General features: G+C 40.2%; 2 protein-coding genes across 2 annotated transcripts in view; both read right to left on the bottom strand.

The window, feature by feature from the left end:
• The window catches only part of LOC117547779 (zinc finger protein 420-like), a 389,236-nt gene extending 368,907 nt beyond the window's left edge, over nucleotides 1-20,329 (bottom strand). Inside the window, exon 1 of the mRNA XM_034218598.1 lies at nucleotides 18,841-20,329. Coding sequence (XP_034074489.1) covers nucleotides 18,841-18,873 — 33 coding nt within the window. The 5' untranslated portion in view covers nucleotides 18,874-20,329. The remainder of the gene's footprint in view (nucleotides 1-18,840) is intronic.
• Nucleotides 1,318-5,812, bottom strand: LOC117547781. The gene is made up of 11 exons (XM_034218602.1): nucleotides 5,681-5,812; nucleotides 4,659-4,788; nucleotides 4,271-4,511; nucleotides 3,846-4,122; nucleotides 3,320-3,497; nucleotides 3,076-3,152; nucleotides 2,792-2,972; nucleotides 2,390-2,632; nucleotides 2,082-2,253; nucleotides 1,836-1,984; nucleotides 1,318-1,700 (listed from the first exon to the last, which is right to left on the bottom strand). The coding sequence occupies exons 1-11, from the start codon at nucleotides 5,795-5,797 to the stop codon at nucleotides 1,522-1,524; spliced, it is 1,944 nt and encodes a 647-aa protein (XP_034074493.1). The 5' UTR covers nucleotides 5,798-5,812; the 3' UTR covers nucleotides 1,318-1,521.
• Nucleotides 20,330-21,553: the final 1,224 nt, after the last annotated feature.

Below are 21,553 nucleotides of genomic sequence, written 5' to 3' on the forward strand. Positions count from 1 at the left end.
CATACCTATATAAGGTATATTTATACATTTTATTTTTCAAAATACCAAACGGATCATTTTTTAGCCATGCCTCGTTTCGCTCATTTTCGCTCAATTCCAAGCCTGTCTTTGAAAATTCTGAGCAGCAGCTGACCACGCCCCCCTGCAGAAGAGCGGGGCATGCGCCGGTGAGAGTCACGTTACCATGCTTGCTGTGATTACGTGTGGAATAAACATGTCATCTCAGAGCAATGCATGTGTTCAAGCATATTATGAATTTGATCCAGAGACTGACCCTGAAGCAGCGGAGGTTTTGGTGGAGGTGGAAACATCTCGGTTGCAGCAGGACGTTTCTGAATGGTTAGTTGACAAGCTGTTGTCCCTATTTATTTTACTCTGTTACGATGCTTGCTACTTATTCCGTTCATATGTTGGCTAATTAGCAAGAATGCAATGTGTACAGTTTGTAACTTATAGTTTGTAACGCAAAAACAGCAATACATATTTATAAAGGGAGACATTCATATTTTCAGCATATATACAATGGCCTCATTGCGTTTATTAATAGTTTACAGTCCTTTTCTTCCAACATCGTGCAACAACCGTTGGAAAGTTCAATAACTTAGGGTGATAAAAAGTATAACTCCAACAACACCTCAGTTGTCAGCAATGTGTGTAGTTTCATGTGTTTTTAAAAGCTCAGTTATTGACTTCTTTCTACAGGTGGACATGTGCAAATTGCGCCACGATGCCTTCTGAACGGATAATGTGCTGCATGGCGATACCACAGGTAACATTTTTGATAGCTTCACTAAGTTGTCTGTTTAGAGAATACATTTTTAACATGTCATTCAATATATCTTTATCACACTAGGTGTCAAGACGGATGCAGGAACTTGAAGACTCTGTTAACTGTATGGTGGACCATCCTGGATTGGAGCCTGTGTGCCTGAATGTGTTCTCCCTGCAGAATGCATTGAATATTTACAGAGCTGAACATGGTGGACTACAGTTGAGGCAAATAGAGCAGTGAGTGCTTTGTTTGTTTTGACTGAAATTGTAAAACGAATGCTAATATTGTTCATGGAAATAAATACTGGTGTATATGGCTTTATGCAATCTTTCATTGTACATGTACTATTATATATATATATATATATATTATTACACAGCAATGGCATAACACAACCAAGTGTACGACAAAAAAAGTCCACACACAACCTTATGCTTTTGAAATCAGAATATTCTTTACCCATCCAAACATGAATAATCACGACACATTTGATATCAACTCTGAACTTTATTGTCAAAATGAACGGTTCTTTGAACCCATAAAAAAAAACTAAATGTACTTGTATTATATATAAATGACACTAAATATATTTTTTAATGATTTCAGGCGTCACAGGTATCTAGCCTACAGAAGCTTTGTGAGCTGGTGCTGGGGCTTCCTTGGACGCAGGATCAGAGTGGTGATTCCGGCCTGCGTTGTCCTCAGGATTCGCAGAGAGTTTCCTGATCCGCGAAATATCTATGTTGGGTTCAGACAGCAGCCAAATTGAACCGAGTAGCATACCCGGAGATGACCTCCTCCCTGTCAGGTCGCTCATATTGGGAACACAGGTCCTCTGGGATGGGTATCTTCAGAAGCTCCTGTGTGAATGGTGCAGGGTCCACAAAGACTTGGTCGAAGATGAGGTCCATCAAGTTGGCCACGTAGCCTGTGCAATGTTAAAAAAAGCACAACAAAAAATGTGGTTTACATTAGTATATGCATGTACAAAACTGAAAGTTCTTTTTAATTTATTTATTTTATATTTGAAAATAGTTGTATAATAAATATTTTAAACACTTACAGAATGTGGGGTCAGTCTTTACTGGTTTTGCTCTGCATTCTCCCTTCCTGGCCTTTGGGAACTGCAGTTTATACAGAGGGTTTCCAGTGGATGTAGTGGCTTGTGCACGCTCAGCGTTTTCATTGTAGTGCAGGGCTGCCAGGTACAGTCTTTCATTTCCGCCATGAGTAAAAAAAAAAAAATGTAAATAATAGCAAAGGATGTACAAATTGTCACTAATTAGTAAGTAACTATGGTTTATTTTACCTGCACAACATTCCAAGAAATGGAAACACAACATTCTTTGGAGCAAAGCGCAGGATGACGGCATGGAATGACTCCAAAGATGAAGTCTGGTGGTGTGGGCTGAGTTTGGCCACAGCTTTCAAAATCCTCTTGGTTGAGAGAATTGTCTCCAGCTTGTGAAAGGCCGGCGTTCCTAAGAATTTGAAAATCAAAGTCATATTTGAATTGTCATGCTTTATAGATTGTGTCTGACAACATCCTGTATTCAATAGTTGTCCCTTACAAATATTTATAGAGGAGTAATGTAATATGGTTTATGAACAACATACCTGCAGCCATCCATTGGTATTGCGCAATGCGCAGTGGATGAAGGCACTTGGGGAACAGGGGGTCATCATGAGAGTGGATATCCTGCACGTGGTTCAGGATGGAAGTCCATTTGGCCACTCTCTCAGGCCCGGTGGTGGAGGTTGCTGCAGTCCAGTATATGTGGTTTCTTATACTCTTCACCCACCCTCGAAGTTTTTCGCAGTCCTTCTTTTTTGCAGCCTTCTCCAGTTGCTTAGAAATCCCTAATAAATACATTTAACATGTAGTTAATATACATACAAGTTTACTCAAAATATTATTATACTAATGTGATTGTAGGAAGCCGGGTTTGTGTCTAAATAAAATAATGATTGTATTTACAATCGATTTATTTACATGGAAATTAATATAAAGAAAAATACCTTTTTCTATGTGCCACACATCAAATAATTGGGTGATGCTGCTTTCCCTTAGGAATTTCTGAATTTGCAGATGTCTGTCCGTGACAATACAGTCCAGAGTCACACCACGTTCCTTTAACAACTCCAGACTCCTTTTCAGGCCCTCTAACTCCATGTGGTAGCTTCCACCAACCTCATTGCTCTGTTATGACACATACAAATAACCATTGATACACACATTTTAAATATAACGTGCAAACAGTGTTAAAGAAAAAAACATTGATATTTCATTTCACCCCACTTACCTGAACCAACTGGAGGTCAACGACTTTGTTGTTCTTCAGGTCCATCATAGTGTAGCTTCCGAACTTTGCAGAGTGGCCTGTGAAAATATGTTTTACAGTAATTACTTTTCTCTGCGGATGGTGAATTTGTATTTTTGCTTGTAGTGTTTAGCATATGTTTTTCAGGAACCATTAATTGAACAAATCACACATCGTGAAACCCCTTTCTGAAATGTAAAATGTGAATTATATAAAAAATACATACCTGGGGAGTCAGCCCTCATATCACCACCAACTATCACTTTCTCCTCTGCATGGAGCTTCTGTAGCATGCCTTCCTGTGATTTTTGCCAGTAAGAAACAATCGCTGGCTCAATGAACATCCTGGCATGCCTTCGGAAGGTGTTGTATTTGCATAGCTGCATATTCATTGCTTTGAAGACCTAATGGTTGAAAGAAAACCGCAAGAATACATTTTAATCTCAAAGATCACCTGTAGATGTGTCAATGAGGAGAACCTGGAAAGTGCAAATGAGCTGCCCTTTTTTTAAATAGGGAAAGAGCTGAACATGTCATTAGGGGTGCTTACTCTACAGTGCCCCTTTCACATCTCTTCTCTTTCTCCACACCACCCTCCCAAAAGATCTTTACATATTAGCATGGGTCGTTACCTAACAGTGCCCTATTCTCACCTTTTCTCACTCTTGTTATTGTTACCTTGTCCTATCTTATTCAACAACAACATTTGCATTTTCAAACATTGGCAATACAATCTTCTGCAGTTAATTTACCTTTGAAAGTTTGTAGAAAGATGCTCCGTTGACATATGTTGCAACTGATAGCTGCAGGTTTCCAACTGGAGTACTCCCAAGAACAGGCTGGCTATTCCAGTTTCTTGTAAACTGACAATGGGGGCACAGCTGCTGCACTGATATGAATGTACCGATCCTTCTGGTTTGTACATCACACACACGCTTGCACACAGGACATGATTCAAAAAGCTCCATGAGGCAGGTCTCATACACGATGTATGTGTTGATCGTCTGGGGGGGGTTTTGTTCTTGACCACTAAAACAAAAAAATAGAAGTTAAGATCCATCACACAGATTGTTGCTTTAGAGATCTTTGGTGTTTCCCTATTATCAATGTTTGAATTATATACAGCAAAAAATACAATACATAGACAAACTCACACAGTGATATTTCAGTAACTTACGACATGGCTGTTGTTTCTGTAGCATTTGTTATGGATTCTGCTGGATCATAAGTTGCATCCTGGCCTTCGGAAAACACCAAAGAAGAGCTTCCCTCAAATGGATCTTCGTATTCCTCTTCAAGATCCACACGGGGCCTCTTTGCTGGTCTCTTTAAGGGGGTGGATGTTAAAAAGGGCACTGGCACTTCCAACGGAAGTGTTTCGACACCAACGCTTCTGCAGGGAATTTTAGCCTGGACAGCTGTAACATAATTGTATTTGACATTAAAAACAAAACAAAAGATAAAACAAAAATATTTTTACAACAATTAGAAGCACACAAATTAAAGGCTACAACATCAGAATGTCAAGATGTATCCAAAGAACATTTGAAAAACGTGCTTCTAACCTGTACTTCGATGTGAACCAAGAGTCCTCGAGGATAGCTGTGTACGAACAGTACGGTACTTGGGTGGGTCAGTCTGACATGCAGAATCTGTCATCACAGGTAATCTGCTGGTAGCATGTGAGGTGCTGGCCTGTAAAGAAGAAAACAAAATCATCTCAATTTAGTATTCAGGATGAGAAAATACTATTTGGATAAATATCGTCTGAAATCCGAAAAGATGGGGGCTAAAACTCTCTATTTAGCAAAGCTCTTTGCTTAGCCTTTTCCAATCTGAGTTAGTTTTGAACCGTAACGTGCATGCTGTGTTTCTGACTCAATACAGATGATGTGTTGGAGAGGGGCTGAGCTCAGTAGACTGACTGTAATGAGTGCTAGCCACTAATTAGCCTGTTGCTAGGTAAGGCCTCGTCAACAACAACAGACCAACGGGGCTTTAGTTCTGTTTTACTCATGGTGTGTGTCCCCCCTCACATACATACAGTGTTGTATCCTAACACATCCCCATTTATATTCATGTGCGTAAACAAGTAAACATACAAAAGCTTTTACATATAACGCTGGAGAAAACGGCATGTCTCATTAGCGTAGCGTAGCTTAGCATACAGATCTGATCGTTCTTACAGACTACAATCACAAAAGCTTTTACATATAACGCTGGAAAAAACGGCACTTACCTACAGAAGATTACGTTTGTTATTATAACTTACTCAATATGATTTTAGAGGATACACAATACTAATAAATAGGAGAATAAATACTTGTGTTATCGGCTAGGGCGTGGCTTTACAGCCTTCACACAGATCGCCATTACGGCAGTATGTCTGAACATGTTAGCAAATGCCTGATAATTAAAATAAAAGACAAAGCAAACACTGCGGAGCGTACAATATAAAATGTTATAAAAACATATAAACACCTAACCGATTACTATTTGGGTTTGAGGCGACATTGATACGGCGAAGCTACATACTACAAGCTAGAGATAGCTTTATCAGGAAAAACACCGCTAAATACAAACTTACAGCTTCAAAATTGGATGTGTCCTCACTGGCCTGCTCTCGGATGGTTGGTATTGATCCCGGGTTTAGCATTAGCTTGGAGGCATATCCGTGTTGGACTTGAGAGAAGTTCATAAACATGTCCGTGGTAAAATGTTTGGAACACACAAACAGAAATCTGCCGTGGTCTTCTGGCACATGTCCCTTGAAAATGAAGTCTGGCCACAGATTATTTTCTTTTTCCACTGATGGCATTGCATGCAGTCCCCCTTCTCGAGTCTTGCAGCCAACAACAGCACAAAGTTTAACTCGCTTAGACATCCTGGCAAGAGCAGACAAAAACACAGATGTGACTGGAGTTGATTTAGCCTGCCGATAGCCTATATGCGAATGAGAGGTTTGGCAATGCACGTGGCCGTGGCTCATTCCCCTGATAGGTGGAGAGTTGACCAATAAGCGGAGCACGTCTCTTTGTGACGTAGGAAAGTGTTGAAATCTGGATCCGTTTTTTTCAGATCCGTTTCAGCCCCTTTTTTAGAGATTTGGCGAAGGAGGAAAATAGAGAGGGTTGTGTTTTCTTACACTTGGTGAGTTCCCTGGAACACCGGGGACACATATTCATGTATAAAAGACGTCCAAAGGTGCATTTTGCATGATAGGTTCCCTTTTCTTTAAAAAAAAACATGAAAATACAATGACAAGCAAGTCCTAATGTCAAACTGGCTGCTTAGGAACTAGTACAGTACAGTTCAAATACAGATTATTTCAGTTCATCGAAATTCTGCACCTTAATGTTTATTTTATTTTGTATTTATTTGAGTGAATACATTATTCACAGTTTAATAATTTAAAAAAAACAAAAAATATGTTATGTGATAATTTTTTCTGCTGTACCGAAAACGTACCGAACCAAACCGTGACCTAAAAACCGAAGTACGTACCGAACCGAAATGAACCGTTAAACCCCTATTATACACACTGCTCTGCTTTCTACACGGACCTCACAGCTGTTCTCTCTGGAAACATTGCGACGCGATGAAAGCAGTTTCTAAAATATCCAGAATTATCCAGCATGCAGAGCTGTCATTGGCTGAGATAAGTCCGGCCGTGCATCACGCCTCCACCGTTCCCGGAAATGCATCCGCGGAGGAGCCGTGGAGGAGCCGTGGAGGACCCATCAGTGTCTCCTCGGTTAGAGCTCCTCCAGAGAGCCTCCTCGATGCTCGATCCTCATTTAGAGAAATGTGATGTCCTTCAAAATGGCACGCTGAAATTCATTTCATTTGATTGGACAGATTGGGACATTTCAGGAAGGTTCACTAGATGAAATAACTACTGTTACCAAAGACTATTCAATCCAGTCTCATGGCATTTCGTGTTCACCAACACGATTTTTAATCTATTGATTCGTGTTCACCAACACAATTTCCCCCTTTTTTTCGTGTTGCACAGCACGATTTAAAAGCAATGTATTTCTACTGGTAATGTGTTTCGTGCCTGCAGCACTTCTTATTCTCCGGTCGGGTCGTGGAAGTCCGTAAACTGTGTGGTTCATAAAAACATGTTCTTACTCAATATCAAGCCACAATTATTGCTTTTATTTTAAATTGTATAATTTCTGACTTTTGTTTCCGTCTGTGAGGAAAATAAATGGGGCTCAGAGCCTCAGAATACTGAAATCTGTATTTTTAAATATTTTTTTCCTTCTAATTTGTTATTCTTTTGAAAATAACACACTGTTATTTACTCACCAATAACACACAATTATCCTTGCTTTTATTTATTGGTTTAATTCCATAATCTCTGGCTTTTTTGGCGTCCGTCAGGAACTGAATTTCAAAATAAAAAAAACCGGAAACAGACGTAGGCCTCTCAGAGTTTAGGATGGCCGAAGACACTACAATACCCATAATCCCCAGCTATCGTTTCGAACTACAGTCCCCGTGATTAATCTTCAAACTCTGGGATTGGATGTTGGAGTGGCAGTGCGCCAAGGTTACGCCGAGCGTCAAACAGCTGTTTGAAATGGAACGAAACCACGCCAGACTATCCAAAACTGGAATCGAACGCCCCCCCCAGAACTACACATGCTGGCTATTGTGTTTCGCAAAATGTTCTATGGGACGTCTCTACTGAACGTTTTCGTTTTTCCCACAATTAGAAGTTGCCAGTATTAAACACATTGGTGTTATCAAATGTAAAACATATAATTAATAAATGGATGAAAATCGCTTGTGTCCATAATGCGCAGCATTAATATATATACCCACATGACACTGACAGCTCGATGTTACTTTGTAATTCTACTCCACTACAATTCAGAGGTTAACCTGGTATTTTTACTACACTACACTTATTTGAGTTACTTTGCAGATTCTGATTAATGATGTGAAATATAAACAACCCTTAAATCATACTTTAGTTACACCTGAGTAAAATTCAGGGAAGGTGATTGTCAAGTGCCAACAATCAGGAGAGATATTTGATAGTTGGTGCTTGAGAAGACTAACCATTTATCTGCAATTGACATGAATGGAAACGAGTAATAAAGTATATTCATTACTCGTTATTCTCTACTAATAGTTAATTAAAGACTGTATATTATGGCTATTTTGCACATCCCTTTCAAGATTTTCAAAGGTTTATTGACATATCATATACACGGTGTATGCAATGAATGAAAATCTTGGGTCACAGGTTCCTCAACAGTGCATTACAAGACATCTATCAATATGTGTGTATACCTCCACCATTAAACTGTCATATTCTGCACATTTCTTATACTATCTACATACATAAGAGTATAATTCATATGTATAATATCAGTTAAAATAAGTGCTTCAACATAGTTAACATTGCAGGAAAGCAATATATTAGACGTTAAGTACTTTGTCAGGCTTAATATTTATCTTTTGATACCTCCAAAGCTTTTTTCTTATTTAAAAGAAGACCTTAATTTAAAGTATTATTTAATGTTTAAATAAAGGTTAATTCGTTTTTCTGTTTTGCACCTCCTCCTATTAATATCTTTGTACATCCTGCACTAAACTGTTTTATTGTAGAGATCACTTATAGTATCTTCTTGATTTTTTATATTCTATATTTCTATCACAGACCTTCTACTTTCTCCCTATGAAAGTATGTACTCTTAATATTTTGTTAATCAAATATAACACATAAAAACAATAATTCAATAAAGTGCTTTAACCACTAGGCGGTGCACACAAGGTACACACAGCCATAATGACTTATATGTATTATTAGTGTAGGACACTTGTGTATGTACAACATCTGAAGATGTGTAGTTTTATTCATGCTTTCACATAATTTTACAGCATATTTCTATACTATTTCAGACTCAGTATTTACATTCTTATATTCAAAGTAAATCAGTAATATCTTTAAAAACTACAAGTCCTTTTATATCAGCTGTGCACCGTTATGGTGTGAATATAACCTATCTATGAATTAGATCAAATGTAAAAGTCAGCCGAATTAGTGTTGATACTGCAAGGAGACGTATTGTGTGAAGAGAAATTGAAGATGTTGTTTAATTGTTGATATATTTATGATCCACGTCAAGTATTCAGTTTCGGCGGCATTTCTTCCAGTTTTTCCAAAGGTCTTCTCATCAGGGCTCTATAAATAAAGAACTACGGCAGATCTGTAATATGTAATGCAGCCGAACCGTGTATTACAATGCCGTTATGTGATGACTTTCAAAGAGAAAAGCAAGAGCGCTCGGAATGAAGTATTATTTTATTCTTTTAAAATGTTTTCCGGATTTCATATCATATAAACACCAAATCCCATCATGCATTGCGGCTAAAACATCCAATCAGCGAGCTTAAACCATAGCTGAGGATCTTGGGTAATCGCCAGAAATGCCTACGTCTGTTTCCGGTTATTTTTATTTTGAACTCAGTTCCTGACGGACGCCAAAAAAGCCAGAGATTATGGAATTAAACCAATAAATAAAAGCAAGGATAATTGTGTGTTATTGGTGAGTAAATAACAGTGTGTTATTTTTGAAAAGAATAACAAATTAGAAGGAAAAAAATATTTTAAAAATACAGATTTCAGTATTCTGAGGCTCTGAGCCCCATTTATTTTCCTCACAGATGGCAACACAAGTCCGAAATTATACGATTTAAAATAAAAGCAATAATTGTGGCTTGCTATTGAGTAAGAACATGTTTTTATGAACCACACAGCTTCTGGTCTTCCACGACCCGACCAGAGAAAAAGATGTGCTGCACGCACGAAACACATTACCAGTAGAAATCAGTAGAAATACATTGCTTTTAAAATCGTGCTGTGCAACACGAAAAAAAGGGGGAAATCGTGTTGGTGAACACGAATCAATAGATTAAAAATTGTGTTGGTGAACACGAAATGCCATGAGACTGGGTTGGACTATTAGGGATGCTCCGATTGCCAATTTTGGGGCTGATCGCCGGAATCAGTATCGGCCGATGCCGATCGCCGATCCGATCGAGTGGACGGGGCCTAAATGGAAGATTTAAACATCACTTCAAATCTTCCATTTAAAGTGATGTTTAACACTCAGTTAATGGGGCTCATTCACTGGAGCTTCCACAAACAACAATCAACTTAATCATTACATTCAACTGATGTCCATTATTCTAGTTTACACTCATTTGGATAATAACTAGAGTTGCAATGGGGCGGAAAGTTTCCATGGGACTTTAAGCTGGGGAATTTTGGAAATATTCGATGCAAAATTAAACAAAAAACATGACATTTCAACAGATTTTTTAAAGTAGAACAGAACAAGTTTTAATTATTTTATTGAACAATTATTTGTTTCATTGAAGAACGAAAACAGGAATGTTGAGTTAAATATTACTCATGTGTGCATGTGATGGAGGAATGCACAGTGCTTGTAGGGGGTGTGGTCTCAATAGCCATGCAGTGAGCAGTGTGCTATGGCATGGATATTCAAGTGTACTTGAACGGCATCCGTTTGTTTTAGTCAAGATTATGCTAAAATATACTTTCCCCAACTATATTTAAGTTCCCTATGAAGAGCCAACCTTCAATTTAGAAAATTCCCAGTTTATTCCCATAAAAAGTTTCCATCTTTGAAAATTCCCAGAATTTTGCAACCCTAATAATAACACGGGAGAAATGAGCGGAAGCGCTCTCTTTTCCTCTCTCCCTCTCCTGATAGCTTGTCAGTATCTCATGCAGCTCACTGATCCAGTAATAAGTGACCCGACAGTGAAGAATAAATATATGTAGCCTATATCTAGTAGGGATGCACGATAATTATCGGTCCGATATTAGGAATTATGACGTCATCCCGATAAACCCGATACCAGTATTAATAGCCCCGATAATATACAATATATTTTTTGGGTAAAAAAAAAGAAAAAGATACTGCGGTGTGGGTGGATTGGGATGAGGGGCGCTTGTTTTTCACTCGGCTCCTCCCGTTTTGCCAGTACTGTGGTATTAGTGGTTTAGGAAGAGGGGAGTTCTTCACAAATCCAGCGCTCCCTAACTCGTGAAGCCAGGACAGTAAACAAACATGTCGTCGGTGGCAGAGGTGTGGACTCGAGTCACATGACTTGGACTCGAGTCAGACTTTTTTTAAACAATTTTTTTTTTTTAAACTCTGAAAGCAGTCCGTCATTTTGACGGATTAGAACAAGCTCGGAACAGCGCCAAAGTTTCCCCGCAGCGAGTCTCCAGTGATATGCAAGCCTGCCAAAAAGGAAATGATACCGTTTCCAAACCCAACTGTACCCTACAAAATCATTGAAATGTCTGAGTTTTGGCTTTATGGCGCTAACAGTTAACGATCGTGCGCCCCCCCCCCCCCCCCCCCCCCCCCCCCCCCCCCGTTGACAGTTCTCTCTCTCCTCCCCCCCCAGAGTGTAAAGGCCGACGGGTAATACTGAATTTTTATGGAAATTTTACGATCCTGTCCGTCAAAATGACGGGCAGTGAAAAAGTCTAGCGCAACCTCTGGTCTCAATACCGTCGTGAGACTGAACAAATCTACCGCGATATTTTTAAATTATTATTTAAAAAAAAAAAACCTTTATTTAACCAGATGGTCCCATTGAGATCATTGATCTCTTTTTCAAGGGAGACCTGTCCAACATGGCAGCAAGTAGGTTACAACATGAACCTAAAACAGATAACACAAAAGGACATCGTATTTACAGGGCTTCTTGTACATACCTAGAGACATTGACAAGTACCAACAGTATATTTATATCTCGCCCTGTCAATAAGCCTCACCTTCTTGGCAAAAATTGTAAATACTTCTACTCCTCAACAGTTCAGAGGTACATGGTGTACTTCTACTCCACTACAGTTCAGAGGTACATGGTGCACTTCTACTCCACTACATGTATTTAATCCCTTTAGTTACTTCACAGATGTGGATGAATGATGTGAAATATAATCAAGTGTTGAATCAGACTTTAGTTCCACCTGGAGTAAATCCACAAGCTACCCTGCAGTATACAAAGTCATTCAAACTAGCTGCACCTTCTCCAGCTTTGAGAACACTTTCATGATCAATCATTATAAAACATATCATATATATTATTCTGAAATGGACCAATCTGCACAACGACTACTTTTACTGTCGCTACTTTCACTATATTTTGATGAGAATACTTTTCGACTTTCACTTGAGGAACATTTTTGAATGCTTTTACTGTAACAGAGTATTCCTACACTCTGGTACTTCTACTTTTACTCAAGTACAAGATCTGAGTACTTCTACTTTTACTCAAGTACAAGATCTGAGTACTTCTACTTTTACTCAAGTACAAGATCTGAGTACTTCTACTTTCACTCAAGTACAAGATCTGAGTACTTGTACTTTTACTCAAGTACAAGATCTGAGTAAAAAATCACGCAGAGCTGCATAAAAATAGACTCACAATGGTAACAAGTGGAAAATAATATTTACAAATGTGTACAATGATTTGTAGGTAATGCTGACTACTCAAGAACCTGACTTATACATCTTCAAAGGAAGACTGCGTTCATTCTACAATTACATGGGATTAAAGCAACATGTAGTTTTACTTGTATAATACTTCAATTTTATATAAAAGACAGTTTGTTTTCATCTGTTTTCAAATAAACAAAGTCTTGGCTTTCAGAATATTAAACTTGTTTCGGCAAATTCAGATGATAAATACAACTTTGAAGCTTCGGCATAATTACAAGCAGAGAACTGAGTAACTTAACATCACAGCAAGCATAACAACGGCCGGTGTTTCTTGTGAGTGTTTCCCCGGTACACAAACGCAAAAATACACAAACACACACACACACACACACACACACACTCGCGAGCTTCCCCCAGACCAGTAATACAAACGAAAATGTGTCTTCGGGTCAATGTGACTGATTTCGATAGAGCAAGTCACATTTGGTTTAGGTACGAAACATACCACCAGTAGAAATACATTGCTTTCAAAATCGCTCTGTGTCGAATCAATAGATTATATTTATGCTATAAACACGAAATGCCTTGAGTGCTTCATCCTCTGAACACCACACGATGGCGACTGTAACGCACATAACATAGGTACTCTCCTCTGAAATGATTGTCCCCTGCAATTATTATTATCCCTCATGGAGTTCGCTATTCAGCTCGCTAACGTTAGCTTAAACAAACATAACATGCAACGTTAGCCTAATCTAAAATGCTCTCCTACGGCGTACCTTTCATGTGGCTCGTCAGCGCAGACTCTCCCATCGTTATGTTGCAAACTTTGCAGGAGGCTACTCGTGGGCTTGACCCTCGTCTTAGCCATGGCTTGTATTTGTCTTCTGCTAGCCAACGCTCGTTGAAACTGCAACCTCCAGGCACACAGTCATCTATCACTCTCATCAGAATGCCCAGGTCACAGCAACACAAACACTTGCAGGCGGGAAGGCCGCAGCGGAGCTGTTTTATGTAGAAGCGAAGCAATTATTTTTCTTTTAATCTAAAAAGCGAACTATTCAGTCAGACAGCAATTTATTGTAAAAGTAAAGTATTTACATTTTCAAGCACTTCATCTCAATTTCAAGCACCATTCCCAAAATTCAAGCACTTTCCCAACCTTGAAAACACCATGTCAAATTTCAAGCATTTTCAAGGATTTCAAACACCCGTACGAACCCCGTCTATTCTATTGCAGGGTCTGATTATTATATTGTTGACACTTTAAAACACTACTATCCTACTAAAATGCTGTACAAATCAGATTTATTATTGAAAAAAAAAAAATTATACAAAAATTCACATTTTTCCCCCTTTATTTTTCAATGTCGCGATAAATATCGTACCGTGGACTTTTTATTGCGATATTATCGTACCGTGAGTTTTTGGTATCGTTACATCCCTACTAACGGGTATCAGTATGTTGTTACTTCGGCAAAAATGCTCCACCTGTTAGAAATCATAAATCTGCTCAAAGATTGTTGGTCACCCTGTCAGAGACTTTCTGACTTGCTGATTTTACTCTAGCATAGTCCAAAGCATTTTCGCCACAAACAGCTGAATAACGGGCCATCCACACTACAGCTTCGACAGCTTCAAAAACGGTTTCAACGCGTCTGCCCATTCACTTTGAATGGGTTGCCTCGCTTTTCACCGAACTGAATTGTGGGTAAAATAGCGGCTACTCCGCCGTCAGAAGTTGAACAATGTTGAACTTCTGACGCCGGAGTAGCCAGCGCCAGCCAATCAAATCCCGTTTCTGAAAATCTGACAGCTCAAGCCCTAGCCAATCAAACCGCGTCTAAGCTGGGAGAGATATCCCGCCGTTCATTTCTATATTTAAAAAAAAGATGGAGGAGAAATTAATTATCGCCGTAGCAAATCACCCGGTTTTGTATGACCAGACCCTCTTCACCTACCGGGATACAAACCGGAGGAACCAGGCATGGAGGGAGGTGGCAGAGACAGTGGGTGAAACTGGTAGGTTTTCGCCTGTTTGGGGAGTTTATTTATATATATATATATATTGCTCGCATAAAATCCCCGGGGTTTTTTGCTTTGTATGCCGGGGGCGGGAGATTCATGTGATTGGTTGTTGGTCGCGTTGCTCGAATAAAATCCCCAAGCTTCAGACACGCCCAGCTCCAAGCTTTTTTTTAAGCTGTAGTGTGGACGCTCCGTAAACCTCCTGTGCTCGCCCAGTGAAGTAACAGCACTTTGTCCCAATCTGACCAGTTTCTTGCCTCTGCTATGCGTTCAAATAGAGTAAAATAAATGTCAGGGTCACGCTCATTAAACTTTGGCACTAACCGCAAGTAAGAAATAATATCGCCACTACCTGGTGCCGACCTATCAGAACCATCCTCCACCGGAGAAGCTTGCCCTCTCCAATCAGCCGTAATCTAGCATATTCCACCTCAAATGTAATCTTTTCCACCTCCAGCACCTTCTCCACCTCTAAACGCTTCTCTGCCTCCTGCTGCTCCATCCTCAACTCCTCCTGCTCCATCCTCAACTCCTCCTGCTCCATCCTCAACTCCTCCTGCTCCATCCTCAACTCCTCCTGCTCCATCCTCAACTGCAACCTCTCCTGATTAAACTGCATGGCCAAAAGCTCCTTTTGCTGCTCGAATGTCAAACCAGCTGTCTGAACCACTACCGGCACGACCCCTGCCGCACCAGTCTCGCTCTTCTGCAACACTCCCCGCTCAAACAAAGATGACAGCTTTAATCTCATGTTTCCGCTTGCTCCTACAACAGCAATTTCATAATGCTCAGCTATTTCGACCAACTGCGCCTTCTGGCAATCATCCAGGAAAGATACTGAGGGAGCATCCACAAACGCCGACAAAGAAACCATAATATATATTTATACCCAATCAGAAAGCAAAGTATTAAACTGTCAACACGCCTGGGCAAAAGACAAACCCAACAGAGAATTTCCCCCCTAACTGCCCAACCAAAATCTTACTAATCTCACCTAGTCTTCATGTGGTTTGCGGCGGGTAATTACTGGAACCCGGCGGATTTATGGAGCGACCTGCACGCAGGTAACACCAAGAAATCATGAGGATATGCCTCAGAGACAGCTGTCCGAAAACAGCTGACACTAACCATGTTGCCACAACACTATGAAAAAACAAACAGACGCAACCCAAGGGGAAACGCCACTTAAGCCTAGCGGGGGAAACTCTTTACAAAAGCGTAACAAACCGCAACATCTTACCTTCTGATTGGCACACAAAACCTGACGCCATGTCAAACACTAAAGCTTCCTGAAACCCAAAAAACTAGGGCTGTCAGTCGATTAAAATAGTTAATCGCACATTTTTGATCTGTTCTAAATGTACCTTAGAGGAATATTTTTCAAGTTTTTAATACTCTTATCAACATATGAGTGGACAAATATGCTTTATGCTAATGTTTATTATCATTTGAACAATGACAAATATTCTCATGAATATTAAACACAACAACCTCTGTGTGTGTGTGTGTGTGTGTGTGTGTGTGTGTGTGTGTGTGTGTGTGTGAGAGAGATGGATCGTTGGAGCTATGTGCAACTCAAGGCATATGCTCGAACGGGAGCTGCCTGGACGCTGCAATCATGTTGCGCGCACTATCCGTGCTGAGTGTGCCGACTTCTCGTACAATGTCCCTCTGTCTGGCTTCCTGCATAAAGTCAAGTGCTCGGCGCAGTTGTGGCGAAATGTCGCTCCTCTGTTTTCATTTAAACAGCTCCTTATATCCGTTAGCGCAGCTAGCTAGCACCAGATGCTAACAACAACAATGCACGTAAGGTCTCTCTCGCTCGGGCCACACACACACACACCCTCCCGGTCCTCCCAACAGCCAGTCGGTGCCTGCCGGTGAGCGTGGAAGTCTGGTCTGCCACAAGCGGGCGGCAGGAGCGGGGCTGTCAGCATCAGCTTGTAGATGGTATTTTAAACTCGATGCGCTCTGAAACTACGGGGCAGCCGAGGAAAAAAAAAATACACATGCGTTAATCACGTTAAAAGAATTAGTGGCGTTAATTTTTTTTTGCGTTAACGCGTTAACTTGACAGCCCTACAAAAAAACATGATGTGTCCCCCAAATAGCAGCGCCGAGCCAGCACACAGCTGGACCACATCAACTAATTAGCTGCTCAAATGACGCTCCGAGCACTACACAAACTTTTAACCAAATAACCCGTAGGACGAGCCCCCATTCGTTATGACCTGGCTCAAAAGGCCACAACAAAAAGGAGACACACCATGTCAACGGTTATCAAAATATGTTTATTTAAAGGAAACAATCCAAATTAAATGAAGTGCAACAATAAGTAAGGCATGAGGTGTGGACGTCAGTGGTATCAGTAGTGTAAATGCAGGGTGAGGGTTGCATGAATGTGTGAGAGTGTTGAGGTGCACAAAGTAAAGCAACTAAAGTAACAACAACATATACTCAACAAAACCGGGGGCCTGTAGGGAAAAGCAGAGAGAGCACAGAGAGGAGCAGAGAGGCTCTAAATAGCTGCAGGACACCAGACCCAGGTGCCCTGAGCTACTGCAATCAATGCAAACACCAATCACCACAGCACAGACAGGACACCTCCTATCTACTGATGCACCCACAGGGGCATCACACAGACCATAATAACCTGAGAGGCTGTCCAACAGCATCATCTGGGACCCAAAGCATGCTCTAACAGAGAATCTGAACTGCTACCATCTAATGGAGATTCACTAAAGTCAGACTGAGGCATCCTTTGTGCTCCAGTCAGTCCTCTCAGTAAACACTGAGCTACAGATCAGATGCACGCTGAAGGCTCTTTGAGCAGCTCTCACTGATCCTGCTGTTATGTTACATGTTAGTTGTTTGTTTCTCATGTATTGTGTTTGTCTTATGTGTCTATGTTGATGTTACACATGGAGCTGCTGTGATGCAAGTCACATTTCAGACTTGATCTGACAATTAAAGAATCGTAGACAACAACGTTCTAACCTCTATCTAACCATATTGTGCATTCATATTGTATATTTCAAACAGGTTGTGATCTTTCATTTGGGGATAACAGTGTTAGGCATTCGTGAGGTGCAACAACATTAACATGAACCTTTCTGTTGGCGGCTTGTTGGCAGACCCTCCACGCGATAGCAGAGCGAACAGGTACAGCAAGCGAGGGATCATTGTCCACGAGTAAATCGATTGCAGATGGCGTCGTGCTCGCGGACGGATACAAAATAATAATGAATGGGTCGGGAAATATACTTTGGTGGCCGTTAAACCTGGGCGGCCCAAGTAAAAGTCTATGTGAGGGAAACCCTGGACTAGAATTTTGAATTGAGCCGTCCCTTATAGATACTGTGGAAGCTATTCAGTATTTTTCACATTTATTTAATCTATTTATTTGTTATATTTTGTTTTGTAGAATTAATTTACAGCTATATTATTTGAGTTAAGTTGTGTTCCAGCTAAAATGCTTTTATTTTGAAGGTGATGGGTCAATTTGGGCACGCAGCTGGGTTTATTTAAGTCAATCAGGGCACAGCAGCAGTCAGTGGGCACCGGGAAGGTCTATGGTTTTTTACCAGTATCGGGCTGAGTTCAGCAAACATTTCAACACCTTTTGCTGTATTGATCTTGCCAAGGTGAAGCTAATAAATACCACAAAAACGTCGATGCCTTGTCTGGACAATGGACTCATTACCAACTCATGATCTGCGTAAGATCCACTATACCTGGTGCCTCAGTGGCCTTTTGAAGTTTTATTGTTGTTGACAAATAGCCACTACAGATACTATCTCTTTACGTATTAGTGATGGGAATCCCGGCTCTTTTTAGTGAGTCGGATCATTTGGCTCGGCTCACTAAGAAGAGCCGGCTCTTTCGTCTCCCAAACGGCTCTTCATGTTACCACAGTTTACCAGAGCCTCAGTTTCGCCGCTGCGAGGCTCCGGCGCTCGCAGTTCACGCGCGTGCTCCACTAGCACAGGAACACGCTTTGCTGGCGGTGAAAAGAATCCCACCAGACTCCTTTGCCCCTCCAACAGAGGGATGTCCTTCTCTTTTTTCCTCATTTCAAGCGATAAAAACTCTTTTGGACGCCCTCGGCTCGAGTCCAGGGCGTTCCGAGCTGAATAAGGGCGTCAAATGACGGCAAGACGCCCGCCTGGCGGAAACGCTGGAATTAGGAATATATTGTGATGAAGTGCACACTGACCTGAGCTCCAGGGGTCTCTTTGTTCTCCTCCATGCTACTCTCAGTTCTCCTTCTCCGGATGGGTCTCTGAAATAATCAACACAACTACAGCTGACACAAAACAAGACAACTCAATACAACCGACAGACACAACAAAACTAATCTACAGCTACTTCGTAGGTTCATAGCAGAGGTGAGAAGTAACTAAGTACATTTACTCAAGTACTGTACTTAAGTACTATTTAGAAGTACTTTGACTTTACTTGAATATTTCCATGTAATGCTACTTTGTCTGCAACAATAGGAGACAGTAATAAAGCTGCTTCACTGAAGAGGAGAAACTCACAGCTCCAGGACTCAGTAAGTCAGGAGGAGACTAGAAACAACAAGTCAATAAACTGAGGATTCATCCTGTAACATAAAGGAGTTACCCAACAGAAACCAGTATGCTAACGGTAATAAAGAAGAGTTACCGTACTAAAACAATATGCTGAAGGTAAAAGGGGAGCGTTTACTCAAACTAAACGGTATGCATATAACTTATGAATATACTGTGGGATAAATAATGTTAGAGAAAGTAATTATTAGGAATTCAAAGAGTTTATTCAATGATATGTTCTATTTCTAGATGCTTATATTTAGTGTTTTATCACATCATGTGCAGTGCCTTGTCTCATCTATGCTGCTGTGATGTAAACATGTTCCAAATTGATCCATTTAGTCAATGTGATGTTAAGCAGAGGAGAAAATGATAGAAAGGTCAGATAGTTATTAACATTACATGCAAATGACTTTAACCATTACGATAACAAGTTGGTTTTCTGTGTAAATTATTATTAATACAATACAAATATTTAGATATAATTCATCATAATCTGTGTAGCAACTTACATTCTAACTTACAGCTCAGTTTGTTCACTTTTATTTCATTAAAATGACTTTATTCACATAGAAAGTGACATTAACGGTTGTTTGAACCACAGTTATAACGCTATCTGTGTCATTAACTATCACTAAGTTAACACAGAAAGCAAACATTAGCAAGTAAGACTGTTTAATGTACTCCATGTATACAGTATTTTCTGTATATTGTGTATTCTTTAGATACTCTAGTGATATGTGTCCCGTGTGTAAACTTGCTGCTAATGCTTCATTTTTATTATATCTTATTGTATCTTTTAAATATGCTTAACTTGTGTAATGCCTGAAAACACTTCTGCTGTGACACAATCATTTCTCAGTTTAAGGCAAATAATTATTTAAATAAAGTATATCTATTTATCTAATGAGCTAAACCGTCGCTTAGCTTAGCGTTAGCTGCTAACTGAAGAACCCCATTCATTTCAATGGGAAAAATGCTGCATCACAGAATGGCGATGCTAATAAGCATATATTTAAAACTATATCTATGGTAAAGAGCACCAACACAACAACTCAAACTGTCTTAAAGACAACTGGTGTAATACATAACTAAAATAAAGTCAGCTTAGCTTTACAAATCAACTGTTACTCACCCAGAGCCGAACTGGAATAATAACTGTAGCTGTTAGCCGATAGCTTTTAGACTTTAGCTGTTAGACTTTAGCTGTTAGACTTTAGCTGTTAGACTTTATTTAAAGATCATTTGAGACTATTTTGTGGCGCACATTTAAAGTTTTTTAAAGTGAGTTTCTTTCTTCCAATATTACAGCTGTGTTAAATAAGATAACTTCTGATTCGTGATTAATTGTAAACTAAGCTAACCGGTGTAAATACACTTAATGAAACCTCTGCCTGTGTTTAATCCACTCACCTCTTCTTCTCTCGGTTTTTGGCGGATTGCAAAGAACTTTAAAGTCACGCCCATCTACTTCCTTCTTCTTCTTCTTTCGTGTATATTGGCGGTTGGCAAACCAACTTGTAGGTGCATTACCGCCACCAACTGGACTGGAGTGTGGACAAGAGATTAAGCAGAAAACAATAAAAACAAAACAAAGAACCAAAAGTCTAGATTATTTTAAATGTATCAATTTCTCTTAGAAATGTAATAATCTCACAATATATATTGCCTGATGTTTTCCCTAACAGCCCTGATAGCGACAAGTCATGGAATTTAGCTTTCTTCAGTGTCTGGAAAAGCACATTTCTCTGAGTACTATATTTCCTGCAAAGCAGTAAAACATGCTCAACAGTTTCTGGCTGGCTACAGTGTATACACTTTCCGGTTGGATGCTTTCCTATTATAATAATAATAATAGATTTAATTTGTTAGCGCTTTTACAGGTGCTCAAAGACGCTTTACAGATATAGTGAAGATAAAATAAAATAAAGGAACAACAAATACATATATAGTTCAAGTCAAATAATACAAAAACAATCACACATTAAAAGCCAGATTGAAGAGGTGAGTTTTTGTGAGTGTTTTGAAGGTGGTGAGGTCAGTGCAGTCTCTGATGGGTTGTGGGAGTGAGTTCCAGAGGGAGGGGGCAGCGACGGAGAAGGCTCTGTCACCCCAGGTCCGGTGATTGATGCGGGTGGGGATGGATAGGAGGTTGGCTTCTGATGAGCGGAGGCAGCGGGAAGGGGTGTGGTGGTGCAGCAGGTCTGTGAGGTAGGGGGGGGGGGGGGGGGGGGGGGGGCTGATTGTTGAGGGCTTTGTGAGTAATGAGCAGGACTTTGAAGTTGATTATTTGACAGACGGGGAGCCAGTGGAGGTTCTGGAGGAGGGGAGTGATGTGGTCTCGGGAGCGGGTGA

This window comes from Gymnodraco acuticeps, unplaced genomic scaffold (genome assembly GCF_902827175.1).
Source record: "Gymnodraco acuticeps unplaced genomic scaffold, fGymAcu1.1, whole genome shotgun sequence".
Classification (NCBI taxonomy): Eukaryota; Metazoa; Chordata; class Actinopteri; order Perciformes; family Bathydraconidae; genus Gymnodraco; species Gymnodraco acuticeps.

What these genes read in the sequence shown, in the direction of transcription:
- LOC117547781 (XM_034218602.1), bottom strand. Translation starts at nt 5,797, where the DNA reads ATGTTTATGAACTTCTCTCAAGTCCAACACGGATATGCCTCCAAGCTA. An exon ending in TTGACCTCCAGTTGGTTCAG is followed by an intron (nt 2,973 to 3,075) that starts GTAAGTGGGGTG and finishes GTGTCATAACAG; the next exon opens with AGCAATGAGGTTGGTGGAAG. An exon ending in AAAGACTGACCCCACATTCT is followed by an intron (nt 1,701 to 1,835) that starts GTAAGTGTTTAA and finishes AACATTGCACAG; the next exon opens with GCTACGTGGCCAACTTGATG.